The sequence below is a fragment of the Hylobates moloch genome, unplaced genomic scaffold, assembly GCF_009828535.3.
Source record: "Hylobates moloch isolate HMO894 unplaced genomic scaffold, HMol_V3 SCAFFOLD_15, whole genome shotgun sequence".
In the NCBI taxonomy this organism is placed as follows: domain Eukaryota; kingdom Metazoa; phylum Chordata; class Mammalia; order Primates; family Hylobatidae; genus Hylobates; species Hylobates moloch.
In genome coordinates this window covers 12,335,093-12,353,818 of record NW_026652290.1, presented here as the reverse complement: position 1 = coordinate 12,353,818, position 18,726 = coordinate 12,335,093, and the positions used below count along the sequence as shown (strand labels likewise).

Here is an 18,726-nt window from a genome sequence, read left to right as displayed (position 1 = left end):
TAGATATATACAGATATTTATACATATATATATCTAGATATATATCTACATACATTCAAAGTCTCACATAAGGCTGAGTACGCCTATAATCCCAGCACTTTGAGAGGCTGAGGCGGGCAGATCACTTGAGGTCAGGAGCTCGAGACCAGTGTGACCAAAATGGTGAAACTCCAGCTCTATTAAAAATACAAAAGTTAGCCGACATCACACCACCGCACTCCAGCCTGGGCTGGAGTAGATATATATCTCATGTAGATATATATCTATATGTATCTATGTCTACATATCTATATGTATCTATCTATATATAGGTATATATCTACATCCATCTACATGTATATAGATGTATGTATCTACATATATATCTACATACATCTACATGTATATAGATGTATGTATCTACATATATATCTACATACATTGAAAGTCTCACCAGTGTTACAACTTTTGCTTTCAACCACTATACATATTTTAAAGAGCTTAAGAAACAACTGTTTGTGTTTTTACATTTTCCCAGATACCATTTCTGTTGCTCTTTCTTTATCTCTGAAGTTCTAGTATTTCCTTTGGCCTAAAGACCTTCTTTTACATTTATTTTAGAGCAGAACTTGTGGTAACACATTATCTTAGATTTTCTTCATCTGAAATGTCTTTTTTTTTTTTTTTTTTTTTTTTGGCCTTAATTGTCGAAGGGTATTTTTGCTGGATACAGAATTCTGGATTGACATTTCTCTCAGTACTTTAAAGATGCTCTGCAGTTACATGAATCGCTGAAAGGCTTAAAGTTGGGGACTGGCTCTATCACATATATGTTTTATAGAAACATGTTTTATATTTTCATTGTGGACCACAGCCCTTGTCATCACAAAATCTTTGTCTCATTTGTGAGTTTCTAAATTTTGCTTTGAATCTAAACTTTTATAACTCCTTTCTTTTTATTTCCTACAATGTGGAGTTTATCTGGGACAGCATAGGAAGTTGGAAATACATAACTGGAGTTTAGAAGAGAGGTCTGAGAAGAAAAATGGATCTAGAAGTCATTGATATTTTGGTGGTAATGAGTCAACTGATAATCAGGGGAAAGTTGGGGAAATTAAATGCTGAGGACTATCACACGTAAGAGGGATGTCTGAAGGAGGAGCAACTGGTCAAGGAAATTGAGTCATGAGTTGCAACAGGAAATTTAAGAAGGATGTAGTGGCCAAAGGTATCATGCATACATTTATATGTATGTAGATATATATCTTTCAATGTATGTAGATATGTCTATGTATATATATAATGTATGCATATAGATATATACACTGAAAGTGTATGTAGATACATATCTATATATATCTACATATATTGAAAGTGTATAAAGATATATACACACACATACATACACACATGTACAATTATAACTTAAGGGAGGGGCGCTAGAATAAAGAAACCTGTATGGTTGCAATACTTTTAAGTCTTATTTTACATTTTATTTAGAGGTAAAAGGCTAACTCTAAGTAGATAGTTTAGGTATATATTTTGTAATTGCTACAGCAAAAACATAGCACAGATATAACCAAAAGCCAATTAATAAAACACTAAATAATATTCAATTAATCCAAAAGTAGGCAGACAAAACAGAGGAAACCCCCCCAAAAAAAGAGATAATCGGAAAACAAATAATAGGAAACCTAAATCCAATCATTATCAATCATATTAAATGTAAATGGCCCAAAACACATTAATTAAAAGAGGCTGTCAGATTAAAAGAAAAACAAACAAGAAACCATTTCAAATTATAATGATATGGCCAGGTATGGTGGCTCACACCTGTAATCTCAGCATTTTGGGAGGCTGAGGTGGGCGGACTGCTTGAGCCCAGGAATTCAAGACCAGCCTGGGCAACACGGCAAAACCCCATCTTTATTTTCACAAATTAAAAAATAGATGAATATCATGATATACAGATTAAAAGCAAAAGGGTAGAAAAAGATATGTCATTCTATCACTAATCAAAAAAAGTATTCTATTACTGCTCATATAAAATACTAATTTTATATTAGTATTAAATAGTGGTATTTATTTTTTATTTATTTATTTATTTTGGGATGGGTTTTCGCTCTTGCTGCCCAGGCTGGAGTGCAATGGCGTGATCTCGACTCACGGCAACCTCCGCCTCCTGGGTTCAAGCCATTCTCCTGCCTCAGCCTCCCGAGTAGCTGGGATTACAGGCATGTGCCACCACGACCGGCTAATTTTTTGTATTTTTAGTAGAGACGGGGTTTCACCATGTTGGTCAGGCTAGTCTCGAACTCCCAACCTCAGGTGATCCGCCTGCCTTGGCCTCCCGAAGTGCTGAGATTACAGGCATGAGCCACCGTGCCTGGCCGTACTATCTGACCTTTTACAAAAAAAGTCTGGCAAGCTCTGGATTAGGCAGAGTTGTTAGACGAACCCCAAATGTGTAAAAGAAAAAAAGTGGTAAATTAGACTTCATCAAAATTTAAAACTTATGCTCTGGGAAAAAGACATTGTTAAGAGAATGAAACACAAGGCACAGATGGGGAGAAAATATATGTACCTCACACAGCCTAACAAAGCACTTATATCTAAAATATATAAAGAACTCTTACTACTCAATAATAAGAAATTGGCCGGGCATGGTGGCTCATGCCTGTAATTCCAACACTTTGGGAGGCCGAGACAGGCGGATTGCTTGAGCTCAGGAGTTCAAGACCAGCCTGGGCAACATAGTGAAACCCCAACTCTACTAAAAATACAAAAATTAGCCAGGCGTGGTGGCATGTGCCTGTGGTCCCAACTACTTGGGAGGCTGAAGTGGAAGGATCACCTTGAGCCTTGGGTAGGCAGGGAATGACAGGCTCCAGTGAGCCAAGATCATGCCACTGCACTCCAGCATGGGTGAAAGAACGAGATTCTGTCTAAAAAAATAGAAAGGAGGAGAAGGAGGAGGAGGAGAAGGAGAGGGGAAAGAGGGGGAAGAGGGGGAAGAGGGGGAAAAGGGGGAGAAGGGGAAGAAGGGGAAAGGGGGAGAAGAGGAAGGAGGAGGCGGAGCAGCAGCAACAACAACAACAACAACAACAACAACAACAAGAGGAGCAGCAGCAACCCAATTAAACATCTTAAATAAAGATTTCGGTATCTTGGCCAGGCATGGCAGCTCATGCCTGTAATCTCAGCACCTTGAGAGGCTGAGGCAGGTGGACTGCTTGAGCCCAGGAGTTTGAAATCAGTCTGGGCAACATAACGAGACCCTATCTCTACAAAAAATAAAAATAAAAAATTAGCCAGCTGTGAAGGTGCACACTTGAAATCCCAGCTACTGGGGAAGCTGAGAGGTGGGAGGATGGATTGATGCTAGGAGGTGGAGGCTGCAGTGAGTGGTGACTGCACCACTGCTCTCCAGCCTGGGCAACAGAGCAAGACCCTATCTCAAAAAAAAAAAATTCAGTATTTTTCCATAAAAAATGGTATACAGATGGCAAATAAAAAGATGAACATAAAAGGAGGCTCAGAACCATTAGTCATTAGGGACAAGCAAATTAAAACCAGAAGGAGATATCACTATATACCTATTAAGGTGTTTAAAAAAAAACAACAACAACAAAAACTGACAATATCAAGTGCTAGGGAGGATACAGGGCAACCGGAACTCTTCATACATTTGCAGGTAAGAATAAAAATGGTACAGCTACTTTGGAAAACAGTTTTGGCAGTTTCTCATAAACGTACAACCCAGAAATCATACTCCTAGGTATTTACTCAAGAGAAACAAGTACTGTGTTCATACAAAACCATTATGGAAACGTTTAGGACAGCTTTATTCATAGTCGCCAAAAACTAGAGATAACTGAAATATCCAACTATTGAACGGATAAATGCACTGTGATACACTCATATAAGGGACTGCTACTCAGCAATAAAGAAACTACTGATACACACAACAACATAGATGAATCTCAAATACATTATGCACTGTACATGTATAAACTATTTAAAAATTAAAATACCTTTTTAAAAGTCAAACAGTACATGAAAAAATAGGATCAAGAGAGGTTTGCTGCAGGAACGTAAGGGTGGATCAATATTATAAGATCTAATATAATTCTATGAACATACACCACTGTAATTAATATGTAGCATGCAGGAGAAAAACTATATGATCATCTTAAAAGATGCTAAGATGATGTGACAAAATACAATAGCCATAGCTGATTTTAAAAAAAAAAAAAAACTTAAACAGGAAAAAAAAGAGAAACAGGTGAATACATTCAACATATTGAAGGTCTCAAACCAACAGTTAGCCATGAAATATTCGCATCAGTTCCATGAAATTCGGAAAGCATACTAAGATGCCTATCGTTATAACTAACATTTAACATTGTTTTGGAGGTGGTACGCAATGCCATTTGTTTCTTTTTTTTTTTTTTTTTTTTTTTTTTTATTACCCAGGTTCCCATCAATGGTAGAGGGCAATGCAATTTGAAGAGAAAAAGGAGATATAAATATAAGAAAATCAGATGTGTACATATGATTATTTTCGCAGATGACACAACTTTATTCCTAGAATAAAATTATTTCAATCAAAGCAAAAGCTACAAGAAACAATTAGAAAAAAGAATAGGTGGCTAAATACAAAATTAATTTTTAAAATTCATTAGTTTTCAACTAGAAGCCCCAGCAGAGCAGGTATTTTTATACACAAAGATAAAATAAGATTTCATGGCATAAGTGAAAATATTTAGCAAATGAATTATACTTCATCCAATTTTGTAAAAAGTATGTATGCACACATGTGCTGGGCGTAGTGGCTCACGCCTGTAATCCCAACAGTTTGGGAAGCCAAGGCAGGAGGACTGACTGAGCTCAGGAGTTCAACACCAGCCTGGGCTGGTGAAACCTCGTCTCTACTAAAAAAATACAAAAAATTAGCCAGGCATGGCGGTGAGCGCCTGTAGTCCCAGCTACTCGGGAGGCTGAGGCAAGAGAATCACCTGAACCTAAGAGGTGGAGGTTGCAGTGAGCCAAGATTGCGCCACTGCACTCCAGCTTGGGCGACAGAGCGATACTCCAGCTCAAAGAAAAAAAAAGTATGTACGTACACATGTTCACACAAAGACGGTTACCTAATGAGAGGAACCAAAATACTAATGTTCTGGGTTTTCTAAATGTTCTACATTACTTTCCTGATAAGGGGGAAAAGCAAAAATAAAATTTAAAGGTTTTACTAGATTTTCAGAAGCATTATTCGTAAAACTCAAAGCTTTTTTCCTAAACTAATTATCGAAATCACAGACTAATGAATGTCAAGAGCTCAAAAATGGGGTGAACAAACTATGGCCAGCCACAGCCTGTTTTTGTAAATAAAGTTTTATTAGAAAGCAGCCATGCTCATTTGTTTACTTATTGTCTATGGCTGCTTTCCTGCTATGAGGGCAGAGCTGAGCAGCTGTGACAGAGCCAGGTGGCCTGCAAAACCTGAAATATTTACTAATTGGCAACCTAAGAACAAGTTTGCCAATCCCCTGACCATTAGATCATCTAGTCCATCCTATACTGTACAGGTGAGTAAACTGAAGTCCACACAATAATGACTTCTCTATGGTCCAAACTCAAGTTAAGTAAGAAGCAATGAAGAACTCCATTTCCATGGTACTTTCCACCACTTGGCCAGGAAACTCTCAAAACAGACATCCTGCCGTTTGGGAGGTAAAACTCAGGGTCTCATATCATATTGCAAGTGAGTGTATTTGCCAATAAATTGATGAGAAGAGGACTCTGGGCCTAGTAGGTATCCAAGAACATCTGCTAAAGGTCTGAGTAAACCTTAGTAGATTCTAGAAAAAGTTAATTTAAAACCACATAGGCCGGGCACGGTGGCTCACGCCTGTAATCCCAGCACTTTGGGAGGCCAAGGTGGGCAGATTGCCTGAGGTCAGGAGTTCCAGATGAGTCTGGCCAACGTGGTGAAACCCTGTCTCTACTAAAAATACAAAAAAATTAGCCAGGCGTGGTGGCGTGCGCCTTTAATCACAGCTACTCAGGAGGCTGAGGCGGGGGAACTGCTTGGACCAGGGAGGTGGAGGTTGCAGTGAGCTGAGATCATGCCACTGCACTCCGGCCTGGGCGACAGAGCGAGACTCCATCCCCCAAAAAAACAAACAAACAAACAAACAAAAACACATAAGCACAGACTAGGGAAGGTTTACAAACAGATGTTGAGAGTATGGTCCAGACTTTTAAATGGCACACACTACAATGCAACAATCCAATCCCACTCCTAGGAATCTACCCTACAGAAACACCAGCTTAAGTGACTAAAGGTACATGTCTAACACATTCAGGACAGCACTGTCTGTAAAAGCAAAAAGAGCCTGAATTCTCAATAGGACTAGTTTTTTAAGGCAAATCAATATTATCAGCAAATGCAGTTATGTATTAATAAAGAGGGGAGCACTTCATGTCTTTACCTTACAGAGGGTCCTAACTTGAGCATGTAAATTTGTGACCCTTGCTATAAACAATCTCCACTGTTAGGTTTCTTCTGAGACACAGAGAAGATTCACAACTCATGCTATTAAGGCAATTAAGGAAAACCAATACACCTGGAACAAGGTACTCTTCCAAGTTTACAGAGGATCAGAAATCCAATGCATTTCACCTGGATAATTCAGACTCAAAAGTTCAAATATGTATCTGAAATTACAGTAAAACCACTTTAAAACTTTTTATTCTTTGCACAGCACTTTGAAAGCACAGTACAGTCGTAAGGTGGAGAAATGAGTAACTTACTGAATAAGACTTTAAGAAGTGTGTGAAATAATTTTGCTGTCTACAAAAACAGGGAAAACTGCACTTTCGATTTGTTCTCTTGATTACTGTGAGAAGAAGTTGAAGTCTAAGATACTGTTAAGGATTTGTCTGTTTCTCCTTGGAGTTTTATCAGTCCTCATGTATTTTGAGGCTCTGTTAATAAGTTCATAAACCTTTAGAAACGATTCTTTTAGGATGGCTAAGATGTCATTCACTATTTTAAATGTTGGACCATCTCTTGAGACAAGTATCTATGCAAGAATTAGAAAGGAAAAAGGACAAGAGAAATTCCACACAGATTAATACATGCATTTCTGAAATACTTCTTAACTTCCATAAATAGAATATACTACATACTATACACAGACCTCAAAAGAGGCACTATGAACATACTGAAATCGAGCAAGAAGCCATAATTCTAGTAAAATATACAAACTGCACCTACTGAACACTGCCATTTGGTATGAATCACATGGCCATGCCGTTTCCCAAGTGTGTGAATTACAGAACATATCCATGAGTAAAAAGAAGTCTAAGTATAACTTTCTTAGTAAATCTCAGGGGGTTCCATAGATAAATAATTTGGCCAGTGACTCTTGAGAAAGAGGTTTTATACAGGAGAACCCAGACACACTAGGACATACTAACATCTCACAATTCAGTTTGCATATCAGCTTTTACACTTTTATAACACTGAAATTCTCTGAATTATCAAATTTAATTTCTCAACCAAAAGTCTCTGAATCCTAATCCTTCCTTCTCTTCTGGCCTATGCATATAACTTTTAGCTTAATTTTACCAGGACTGGGCCGGGCACGGTGGCTCATGCCTGTAATCCCAGCACTTCGGGAAGCTGAGGTGGGCGGATCACAAGGTCAGGAGATCAAGACCATCCTGGCTAACATGGTGAAACCCCGTCTCTACTAAAATTACAAAAAATCAGCCAGGCATGGTGGCAGGTGCCTGTAGTCCCGGCTACTTGGGAAGCTGAGGCAGGAGAATGGCGTGAACCCGGGAGGCAGGGCTTGCAGTGAGCCGAGATCGCGCCACTGCACTCCAGCCTGGGCGACAGAGACTCCATCTCAAAAAAAAAAAGGGGGGGGGGGGAGGGACAGCATTAAGAGATATACCTAATGCTAAATTTAATGGGTGCAGCACACCAACATGGCACATAGATACATATGTAACAAACCTGCACATTGTGCACATGTACCCTAAAACTTAAAGTATAATAATAAAAAAAAAAATTTACCAGGACTGTGGCAGATTTTCTAATCACCCTACCACCAAGAACAACAAATAATGGAAAGTCATCTCACACATGACCCCAAATCTTATTGCAGAAATGCAATACCATCACATACACAAATAATGCTGGGCCCAGAGTCTCCACAAAGGGGGACCTCACTCAGCCAGAGTGCTGGGGCTACCCAAGCTGTGCAGGATTTAGGGCAAATAAAAGGCTAGAGAAAAAGAGATGTTAGGTAAATTCCCTCTGGTCTAACAGAGGCAGACTGACTACAATTGAGTCCAGGAGAACTTTCTGCAATGATATGAAATGCCCCAAATGCTCTACATTTGTGTGGTGCAATACACGTGGCTACAGAGCACTTGAAATGAACGTGTAACAGCTAGTGCCACAGGAGAAACTAAGTTTTCATTTTACTTATATTTTTTTTTTAAGAGATGGGTTCTCACTCTGTCACCCAGGCTGGAGTGTGGTGGCATGGTCCATAGCTGACTAGGGCCTCAAACTCCTGGGCTCAAACAATCCTCCCACCTCAGCCTCCCAATTAGGTAGGACTACAGGCACGCCATCCTATGCCCAACTATTTTAATTCTTTTGTAAAGACAGTGTCTTACTATGTTGCTCAGGCTAGTCTTCAACTGCTGCCTTAAGTGATCTTCCCACTCAGCCTCCCAAAGTATTGGGACTACAGGTATGAGCCACCACGCCTGGCCTACCTAGTTGTAATTAATTTAACTCTCCACATGTGGCTAGTGGCTACCATACTGGACAGTATAGAGCGTGAAAAGAATCCACAGGCTTTCTTTGACTCATCATTCAGTTCCACAATTACTTGTGCTGCCTACTGCATTCAAGAGATTGAACCAAGCACTACAGAGTCCGAATGAGACTGTCCCTGCCCAAAGTAGGTTGTAATTAAAGAAGGGCCAGATATTAAAAGCCCATTTCAGTTCCATGTCTTAACAGATAAAGATATAGATAAAGGGGTTAAATAATTAAGAGGATAAAATAATCCTTCCTAAAGGTTTATGGACTTTAGGAAGGAGCCTCAAAATACATGAATACAAAGCCTCAAAATACATGAAGATTGCTAGAACTTCAAGGAGAAACAAACAAATCCTTCACAATAGCTGTAGACTTCAAGACTTCTCTCAGTAATCAACAGAACAAGTAGAAAGTCAGACAGATCTTAATAACACTACCAACAAATGTGACCTAATTGACATTTATGCAATACTCCACCCAACAAGAGCAGAATACAAAATTCTTTTCAAGTACATATGGAACATTCACTTAGACTGACAAAATTTTGGGGTGCAAAACAAGCCTCTAAAAATGTTTTATAAAATTAAAGTCATACAAAGTATACTCTCTGAACAAAATGAAATTAAATTAGAAATCACTAACAGAAAGATACCCAAAAAATTCCCAAATATTTGGAAACTAAAACAATTAATGCACATGGTCCTGGAGGTTACACGGGTGGGAAACAAAGGAACTCAGCCCCACCTGGGGGTAAAGGAAATGGTGATCAGAAAAGGCAGGCTGGAGAAGGTGATGGATGGGTGACTAGGAGTTAGGTGTGTGAGAACTACAAAGAAATCAGTGTTACTAGATCCATTTGAAATGAAGAGAAGAAATAAGGAGTGAATAAGGAAAAGAGAAATAAGAGAGATTCAGAAGTCAGTTCATCCTTGAATCCTTTTCTCCCACTCACCACATCCCAGCCTAACCAATCTATCACTAAGGATTCATTCTAACTCCTGAATTACTTTCTTCCAGGCACGGTGGCTCACACCTGTAATCCCAGCACTTTGGGAGGCCAAGGCGGGTGGATCACTTGAGGTCAGAAGTTCAAGACAAGCAAGGCCAACATGGTGAAACCCTCTTCTACTAAAAATACAAAAATTAGCCAGGCATGGTGGCGCACACCTGTAGTACCAGCTACTCAGGAGGCTGAGACAGGAGAATCGCTTGAACCCAGAAGGCAGAGGTTGCAGTGAGCCAAGATCATGCCACTGCACTTCAGCCTGGGCGACAGGAGACTCTGTCTCAAAAAAAAAAAGAAAGAAATTAAAACTGAATTTGCAATAATCCAGCAAATAATCCTAGTTATATACTCAAGAGAAATGAAAACATACGTATAGATAAAAACATGTACACGAATGTGCTCAGCAGCATTATTCCTAATGGCCAAAAAGTGGAAACAGTTCAAATGTCCATGAACTTAAGAAATGGATAAGCAAAACATGGTCTCTGGACACAGAGGTGTGTGCCTGTAATCCTAGCTACTCTGGAGGTTGGAAGGCTGAGGCAGGAAGATTGCCTGAGCCCAGGAGTTTGAGGTCAGCCTGGGCAACATTGCAAGACCCTGTCTCCAAAAAAAAAAAAAAAAAAAAAAAAAAAGTGGTAAAGCCATACAACGAGGTGTTATTCAAATATAGTACTGATACATGTTAAGATATGCATAAACCTTGAAAACATTAGGCTAAATGGCAGAAGCCATATATTATATTATATGATTCCACTTTATAAGAAATGTCCATAAGAGGCAAATCAGGCCAGGCACAGTGGCTCACGCCTGTAATCCCAGCACTTTGGGAGGCTGAGGCCAGTGGATCACAAGGTCAGGAGTTCGAGACCGGCCTGGCCAACATAGTAAAACCCTGTCTCTACTAAAAAAAAAAAAAATACAAAAAATTAGCCAGGCACAGTGGCGGGTGCCTGTAATCCCAGCTACTTGGGAGGCTGAGGCAGGAGAATCGCTTGAACCCGGGAGGTGGAGGTTGCAGTGAGCTGAGATCCCGCCACTCCACTCCAGCCCAGGCAACAGAGCGAGACTCTGCCTCAAAAAAAAAAAAAAAGAGGCAAATCAACAGAGAATGAAAGTAGATTAGAGGCTGCCAGGGATGAGCAGGAGGGAGGTGAAGAACAGGGAGTGATGCTATAGGTACGGGCTTCTTTTGTGGGGGCATAAAAACGTGCTGGAATTAGGTAGTGTTAATGGTTGCACAACTCTGTCAATATACTAAAAAAAACCACTAAATTGTATACTTTACAAGGGTACATTTTACAGTATGTTAATTATATCTCCATAAAGCTGTTACCTCTTAAAAACTGAATTTTCATAAATATTGCTTGAAAATCATTCAGCAATTCAGAAGATATCCAATAAATGTTAGCTATTAGTCGCTATTTTTAAAATGTGACAATCACAAAATAATATTTGAATATAACTTACTATCTAGAAAAACATAAAAATTTTAGATATATACCAGCAGACAAAACAATTAAAACATTATAATTATATTTAACTATGAGCATTTTAATTATTTCTATATGGTCACCTTCGATCTTTTAAAGTGCATTTTGATGTGTAAGTGTTTTTTGTTTTTTTTTTTTTAATTAAGAAACATGCTGCCTCCTGAGGCTTATCATTTTAAAAAACCAAAAGCATGAAAAAAATTAGAGGCCGGGTACGGCAGCTCACACCTGTAATCCCAGCACTTTGGGAGGCTGAGGCGGGCAGATCACAAGGTCAGGAGTTTGAGACCAGCCTGGCCAATATGGTGAAACCCTGTCTCTACTAAAAATACAAAAATTAGACGAGCGTGGTGGCAGGCGCCTGCAGTCCCAGCTACTCGGGAGGCTGAGGCAGGAGAATCGCTTGAAGCCGGGAGGTGAAGGGTGCAGTGAACCGAGATTATGCCACTGCACTCCAGCCTGGGTGACAGAGTGAGACTCTGTCTCATAAATAAATAAAATTAGAATAATCAGTGTCAGCATTAAGCCAGTGCTGACATCATAACTACTGTAAGCCTGTAAGCAGGCACTCAAAGAGAAGGAAGACCAAGGTACAAAACAGGACTCAGGGAAGATCTCCCAGGAAGAGGGATTCCAGCCTGGCGAAGGAGCAGGAAGGGAAAAGGGCATCAGCTAGGATTTGCTCCTGTGTCACCCAGATTACTACTTGCCCACCATGACTACCACTCTCTCACCCCCATGTCTCCACCATTAAGGGTCTTTAGTCAAAGGGAAGACACAGGGTCTTGAGGAGAGAGGAAAGGAGGACCTAACAGAAGAGACCAGAGCTCCTGGTCTTAACATCCCCAGTCCTGTGATATGCATGTTTCAATACAAACTTCCAAACACGCCCATGGGTGAGCAGAATAGAAAAGCACGAACTGTGTGCAAGACTATTTATTAATGCATACTTAGGACACGCCTCTCTACTACTCACAAATCATATTGCCCAACTTTTTCATAACGCTTTTGGCTCTCATTTTGTTTAATTCTCATGTTTAACCTCTTGAGGTGCTGATACCTGAAAACAGGTATCATTAATTTCCCTTATAATCTTGACCTCCCCACTGTTACTGAAAGTGCTACCATTCTTAGGGAGGCATATGTAATGCATTCCTCTCTTTACACATCCATGTGTCAAGGCCTGAAGAACTCTAAAGTACCTCCTGGACTGATCTTCCATCCAGGGCTACAAAACCCACCAGCTATCTTGTCCTTGTCAATCCATCCTGCAGAAGAGAATCTAAGCTATACTTCGTGGCATCCCTCTGAAATCATACCCCACTCTTTCAAGATCTTCCGATCATCCCAATACCCAAAATTAAACAGATTTGAAATAGATTTGAAAGACAGACAACTTTAGGCCATTTCCCCAGTAATTCTCTCAATTTGGGAGAAAGAACTACACCAGTTGGTTCAACAGCATCTCTGTGATTTGATGTGGTTCTGTTTCATGTTTGTGCATGGTGCTGCTGGGAATACAGTATAACTCCTCCGGGTGTTCAGGAGTGAAAAAGGGCTGCGGATCACGATCCAGCCGAATCCCTATTCTACAGAAGAGGGGGAAAGTACAGTTGCTATAGCCTGATCCTCTAGGTACTGCCCGACACGGCATACAAAGGAGCTTTGGTTTATTTCCTATTCACACACTCAGGCTTTTGCTAAACTGAGTTACTTCAGACTGCCCACACTTTACTATCAGTGCCTGCTGCTCCCTCCCGCTCCCTCTCCCTCCCTCCCTCAATCTGCCTGTCCTTACTCTCCACATGCCCATCCAGGAAGTGTATGCCCACACCAATCCCCTTAAATGGGGTATATTATCTCGTCCTCCTTAAAATGCCCACTGCACTTCGTACCTCGCATGCAGCAATCAGAAATTATACTGAAAAGATATTAAGTTGACACTGGTAGGAATAATATTGTCAAACCAGTGACAAATTCTGCTTGAATTTGAATCTATGATTCATTCATGGCATCTCTGCCACTGATCTCCAATGTGACAATCCTTAGAGGACATAAATCACTAACTCTCCCAGGGTAACACCAGAGTTTTTGTTTTATGAAGTTATCAGAGGTTCCAAGTTTTAAAATTCCAGGTAAGTCTTCTCAGAAGTCTCACACAAGACTGAGACTGCAACACAAGAACCATTCTGTTTTAAACATAATTTCTTAAAATTAGCAAATGCTTAATTTCAAAGTTGTGTCAGAACCTTACCAAATGCCTACTGAAAACACTTCCTATACAATCCTTCTCAGTATATTGGCAATGTCATAAAACCTATAGGGTGAAGTAATTCTAAATTTAAAAAGTAAAAATGAATTAAAGCATTATTCAGCCATATGCCTTTAGCTTAAGCAAAACTAGGTGATTTTAATTTTATACTAAAAAGTTGCCATCCTTACATTTTTTCCATAAAAGGAAAACAATCTTCAATGAATAAACCTTTCATGACTTTGGTAATGTCAACTAATGTCTTTGCATTAAGTTACATTACCTACAAAATACTGAGTTATTTCTTGTATTTGGAGTGAGCTATTTCTTATGTTAGGAGTGTCGCATGTCAGTACTTAAACCAACCCTGTAAACTATAAAAATTAATCAAATTACTATAAATTACCAATAAAGTAAATTCCTCTTTCAGCCTTCACAGTACAACAGGATTCAAACTCATCAATCATACTTCTTTATGTGTTATTCGGATATCTTAAACCAGTTCTAAAACTTTTTTCTTCTACCTACACATTTACCTGACAGCCTTCCTCCAGGAAGTACAGACTATAAAACCAATGAAACTGGTACTTAGCCTAATCGACTCACTGTCATGCGTTGTTACTCATTCGAGGCAAGTGGGCACGTTCTAAAAGTTTAGAACTCAAAATGTCACTTGGGGGCTAGGGGGCGAGGGGAGGGAACTTAGAGGGCCGGTTGGTAAGTGCAGCAAGCCACCATGGCACACGTATACCTATACAACAAACCTGCACGTTCTGCACATGTATCCCGTTTTTTTTTTAGAAGAGATAAGGAAAAAAAAGTCACATCCATTTTACCATAATCTTAAGAAAAAATGTGTTGCAAAAGGTAAAACATCCAAATTAACATCACAGCCAATAAACGAAAATGCGTGGCAAGCAATATGAAATAGCAACTCAAAAACAAAGTAACTCTTGCAATGAAACACGTCCACTGAAAAAAAAAACATTCACTGATCAAATCGTCCATCAAAACCCAATTAGAAAAAAAAAAAACAACAATTAGACCAATTTTTAGTTTCCTAAATCCAAAGTATTTAGGGGTTATGACACCCACTGTAGAATTATCAAAACTTCATCTATTACAAGTTCTCATCTACTAACAATAATTTATCCAACCAATCTTTGATGAGCGCCTGCTATGTGCAAAACACTATTACAGGAGCTGCAAGGGGAATAAGCTCAATACTTATCTCTAAGGAGTTAATAATTTCATATAAGGATAAGACAAGTAGACACATGGTAGGCTACAAGTGTCATTAAGAAAAACAAAATGTCAGTCCAGGCACCGTAGCTCATGCCTGTAATCCCAGCACTTTGGGAGGCCGAGGCAGGCGGATCAACTGAGGTCAGGAGTTCAAGACCAGCCTGACCAACACGGAGAAATCCCGTCTTTACTAAAAATACAAAATTAGCTGGATGTGGTGGTGCATGCCTGTAATCCCAGCTACTCGGGAGGCTGAGGCAGGAGAACTGCTTGAACCCAAGAGGAGGAGACTGCAGTGAGCCAAGATTGTGCCATTGCACTCCAGCCTGGGCAGCAAGAGCAAAACTCCTTCTCAAAAAAAGAAAAACAAGATGTCACAAAAGTAAACACATTTTTCCTAAAGGACACCTAGCTACAAATTGTAATTTAAGTCAGCATATGCACACCCATCAATCTTAAATATTATTTGCTATGCCTTCAAATAGGACTTAAAGTTAGCTGAACTGCCCTGCCAAAATGTCTCAGCTCTTTTTAACCAGAAAAAACTTCCTCCAGGGGTGTATGCAATTCAGTCTCCATGTTTCAATTACCGGCTCTGGGTACAAAGAAGACCAACATGTGATTTCTTAAGGTAAAAATTATTACTATAAAAGACATACTAGGCTGGACGCGGTGGCTCACACCTGCAGTCCCAGCACTTTGGGAGGCCGAGGTGGGCGGATCACAAGGTCAGGAGTTCGAGACCAGCCTGGCCAACATGGTGAAACCCCCATCTCTACTAAAAATACAAAAATTAGCCAGGTGTGCTGGTGGGCACCTGTAATCCCAGCTGCTCGGGAGGCTGAGGCAGGAGAATCGCTTGAGTCTGGAAGACGGAGGTTGCAGTGGGCCGAGATCAGGACACTGCACTCCAGCCTGGGCGACAGAGCAAGACTCCCTCTCAAAAAAAAAAAAAAAAAAAGTACTAAACTTAAGTTGGCAAAGATTTGCATGTAGTCCTTTCTACATATAAGACACAAATACCTGACACTTGATTCATTCCCTTCATTCACCAGACAGCCTGCCCCGGACAAGACTGGCAACGATTCTGACCATTGGGCAAAAGAAATTACCTGTTTTCAGTTATGTTAGGACATGTATGTGGGTTTACATTTGGCTTAATACTACCCTACTTCTCCAATAAGTATTTAAGCATTTATTAAAATCAGAAACTTTTCAAGTTAACCACTTCTACTACCCTAGTCTCTCTGAGAAAGACATGACACACCTTACTTCAAGGAAAAAAAAGGTCTTTTTTCCTCACAAATATTTTCTCATAAACTTTATTTTTTAAAGGCTTTTAAAACCAGATTCTAATTTAATTAATCTAGATTTGCAAAATTATAAAGGAAAAGTCTTGCCGGTTGTTGCTTTATGTTAATTTCACAATTTAGTAAATTGCAACTGTGTACGAAGCAGCCTTTTGCGAGGGGCCAGGGGTGTTTAACAAAATGCATCTCAGCACCAGCCTAGAGAAACTTTCTGTGAGAAAACAGAAGAGGGGTTACCATGGAGAAATTCATTACGGATTTCGGGAGGGCTTCCTCCTCAGAAACAGAGTGAAAAGAAAAAGTCGTTGTGTAATAAATCTGATACTGATGCTGCGTGTCTTAGAAGTTGTTCCAAAAGTTCATCTTCGGAATTATGTCTAGATGATCAACTACATATCTTCTGCAACAGGTGACACGAAACTGCATTTCCCAAGCAAGGCAAAGCGATCAAATGAGTTAAGACGCGCGTTCCTGCGGTTTTGTACTTTTATTTTTGATTTAACCAAAATAATTCTGAATCGGATGAATAACCAAATTTGGTTGGGTCTTGTTTGGCTTTCTGCTTTGCTTTTTAATCAGCCATTTAACAGCAACTGTTGCACGGGCCCATTAGCACTCCAAGAATAAAAACAAACACACAAGACCAGATAAGGTTCCCCTACTAACCCAAATGATCCGTTTCCTTAACACAATTTTAAAACCACAGCTAGGGGTGTGAAAATGCATTTTTTTGTGTGTGTTTGTGTGCCACAATCTGTCCAAATCCTTAATTCCCTTTTAAGTAACAGATATATAATAAAAATCCGAAAGAAACCACATTAGAAATGCAAAGAGGTTTGCAAAACAAGAGGCTTCTTTCATTTCAGAAAACCACACCAAAACAAGGGGAGAAAAATGAATGCAATGGATATGTGTTTGCCAAAGTTTCAATCCTGCCCGGTGGAGACACTGCACTGGCACAAATTTTGAAGAGGAAAAAGAGGGGGCTGGGGGGGGGGGGAGAGTGAGCGAGTGTGGCCTGCAAACTGCAACAATGCAATCTCCATTTTGAACAATGCGCCTCTTTCCTCTTGTAAATCTAGTTTTTTGCCACTTGATGTGCCGTCGCATTTCCCCTCTGTTTGGGGGGGAAGCGGGGTTGGGGGGAGATCGGAGCAGGATGCACAGCACACGAGTGAGCAAGGGGGGAGGGCAGAGGAGGTGGGGAAGGAGTCTGCAGCAACTGGGCTGGGTGGGTACCTGGAGTGCTGCTGTAGGTACTATGGCTCCTGAAGCTGCTTTCTGTGCAGTAACTGGCGTCGTCGTCGTCGTCGTCTTCCATCTCCTCCGGATAATCGGAGTCATCGTCGTCCTCCTCCATCTCATCCTCCTCGTTGTCCTCAGAATCCTGGGTCTCCTCGGCGTCGCCGTCCTCCTCCTCCTCCTCCTCGGAGACCATGTCCTCCTCTTCCTCCTCCTCCTCGCTCTCGTGGTCATCGTACACCACTTTGTTGACGGCCCTCCGGGCCGCGGTGGTCCGGGCCAGGTGGCCGCCGCCGCCCCCGCCCCCCGTCCTGCCGCCCCCGCCTCCTCGCCCCCCCCGGCCCGGGGCGCTGGTGCTGGGGGGGGCCGGCGGCGGCTTCCTCCGGCTACTGCTGCCCCCCCTGGGCGAGCTCAGCCGCGTCTTGGGCGCCACCTCAGCCTGGGCGGCGGCCCACCTGCCCCGGCTGCTGCCGCGGTGCCGCGAGCGGAGCCCCCCGATGGGTCCGGACGTGGGCGGCGGCGGCGGCGGCGGCGGCGGGGCCGGGGCGCAGCGCTCCGCAGCGGGAGCCGCGGGCTGCTTGGGCGGCCTGCCCCGCCGGCCCCTCATGTCGGAGCCGAGGCGGGGGGAGAAGGAAAGCGAAGGGGGAGGGGCGGGCGCAGGGGGGGCGGTGGGGAGCGCCGGGGCCGGGTGGGGAGGCCCGCGGGGCCGGGCGGGAGGGGCCCGGCCGACGGAAGCGGGTGGAGGGAGAAGGCTCAATCCGAATTGCTGGGGCCCCACTCCGGATCGCCTTCAGCCGCCATCTTGTTTCTTCCCTCTCGCTCGGTGACTGGGGGAACCGACAGCGGCCGCAGGCCCAGAGCGCGGTCACGTGAGCTGCGCCGCCGACGAGCCTGGGACGGAGCGAGGCGGCGCGGCGGCCGCTAGGGGGAGCGCGGGAGCGTCGAGTCGGGGGCAGGGAGCTCTGGGCGCCTGGGCTCCGCACAGCGCTGTGCGGCTGTACTCCGGGCGCAGGTGGCGCGGCTGAGAGGGGCGCGCAGCTCGCGAAATGCTCGGCGTCAAACGCCTTCGGCGACCAAAGTCTCCGCGGACCCCTGGCTGGAGCCCAAGGCCGGCTGGACCTCCTCCCCGCGTCTCCCCTTCCGCGGCTCGGAGAGGAAGGCAAGGGAGCCCCAAATATCATTCCCCTCCCGCCCCCTATGGAAACTGATGCTGAAAGAGCCAGCGAGAGAAAGAAAAAAAAAAAAGTCGCGGAGGGGGGCGGCCCAAGCGACCGAGGGCACCGGGCAGCGCCAGCGATCGAGGGAAATTAGTTGAGGGGACAGAGCGACAAGCCCCCCAAACTTAGGAA

General features: G+C 42.3%; 1 protein-coding gene across 13 annotated transcripts in view; it reads right to left on the bottom strand.

The window, feature by feature from the left end:
- The window catches only part of BPTF (bromodomain PHD finger transcription factor), a 157,517-nt gene extending 139,494 nt beyond the window's left edge, over positions 1 to 18,023 (bottom strand). For 5 of the 13 annotated variants that reach the window (XM_032177824.2, XM_032177830.2, XM_032177821.2 and 2 more), the window contains exon 1: positions 17,375 to 18,018. In XM_032177824.2, coding sequence (XP_032033715.1) covers positions 17,375 to 17,984 — 610 coding nt within the window. In that variant the 5' untranslated portion in view covers positions 17,985 to 18,018. Of the gene's footprint in view, positions 1 to 17,374 lie in introns of all 13 variants that reach the window. The other 8 variants (XM_032177817.2, XM_032177822.2, XM_058428997.1 and 5 more) reach the window with 4 other exon arrangements.
- Positions 18,024 to 18,726: the final 703 nt, after the last annotated feature.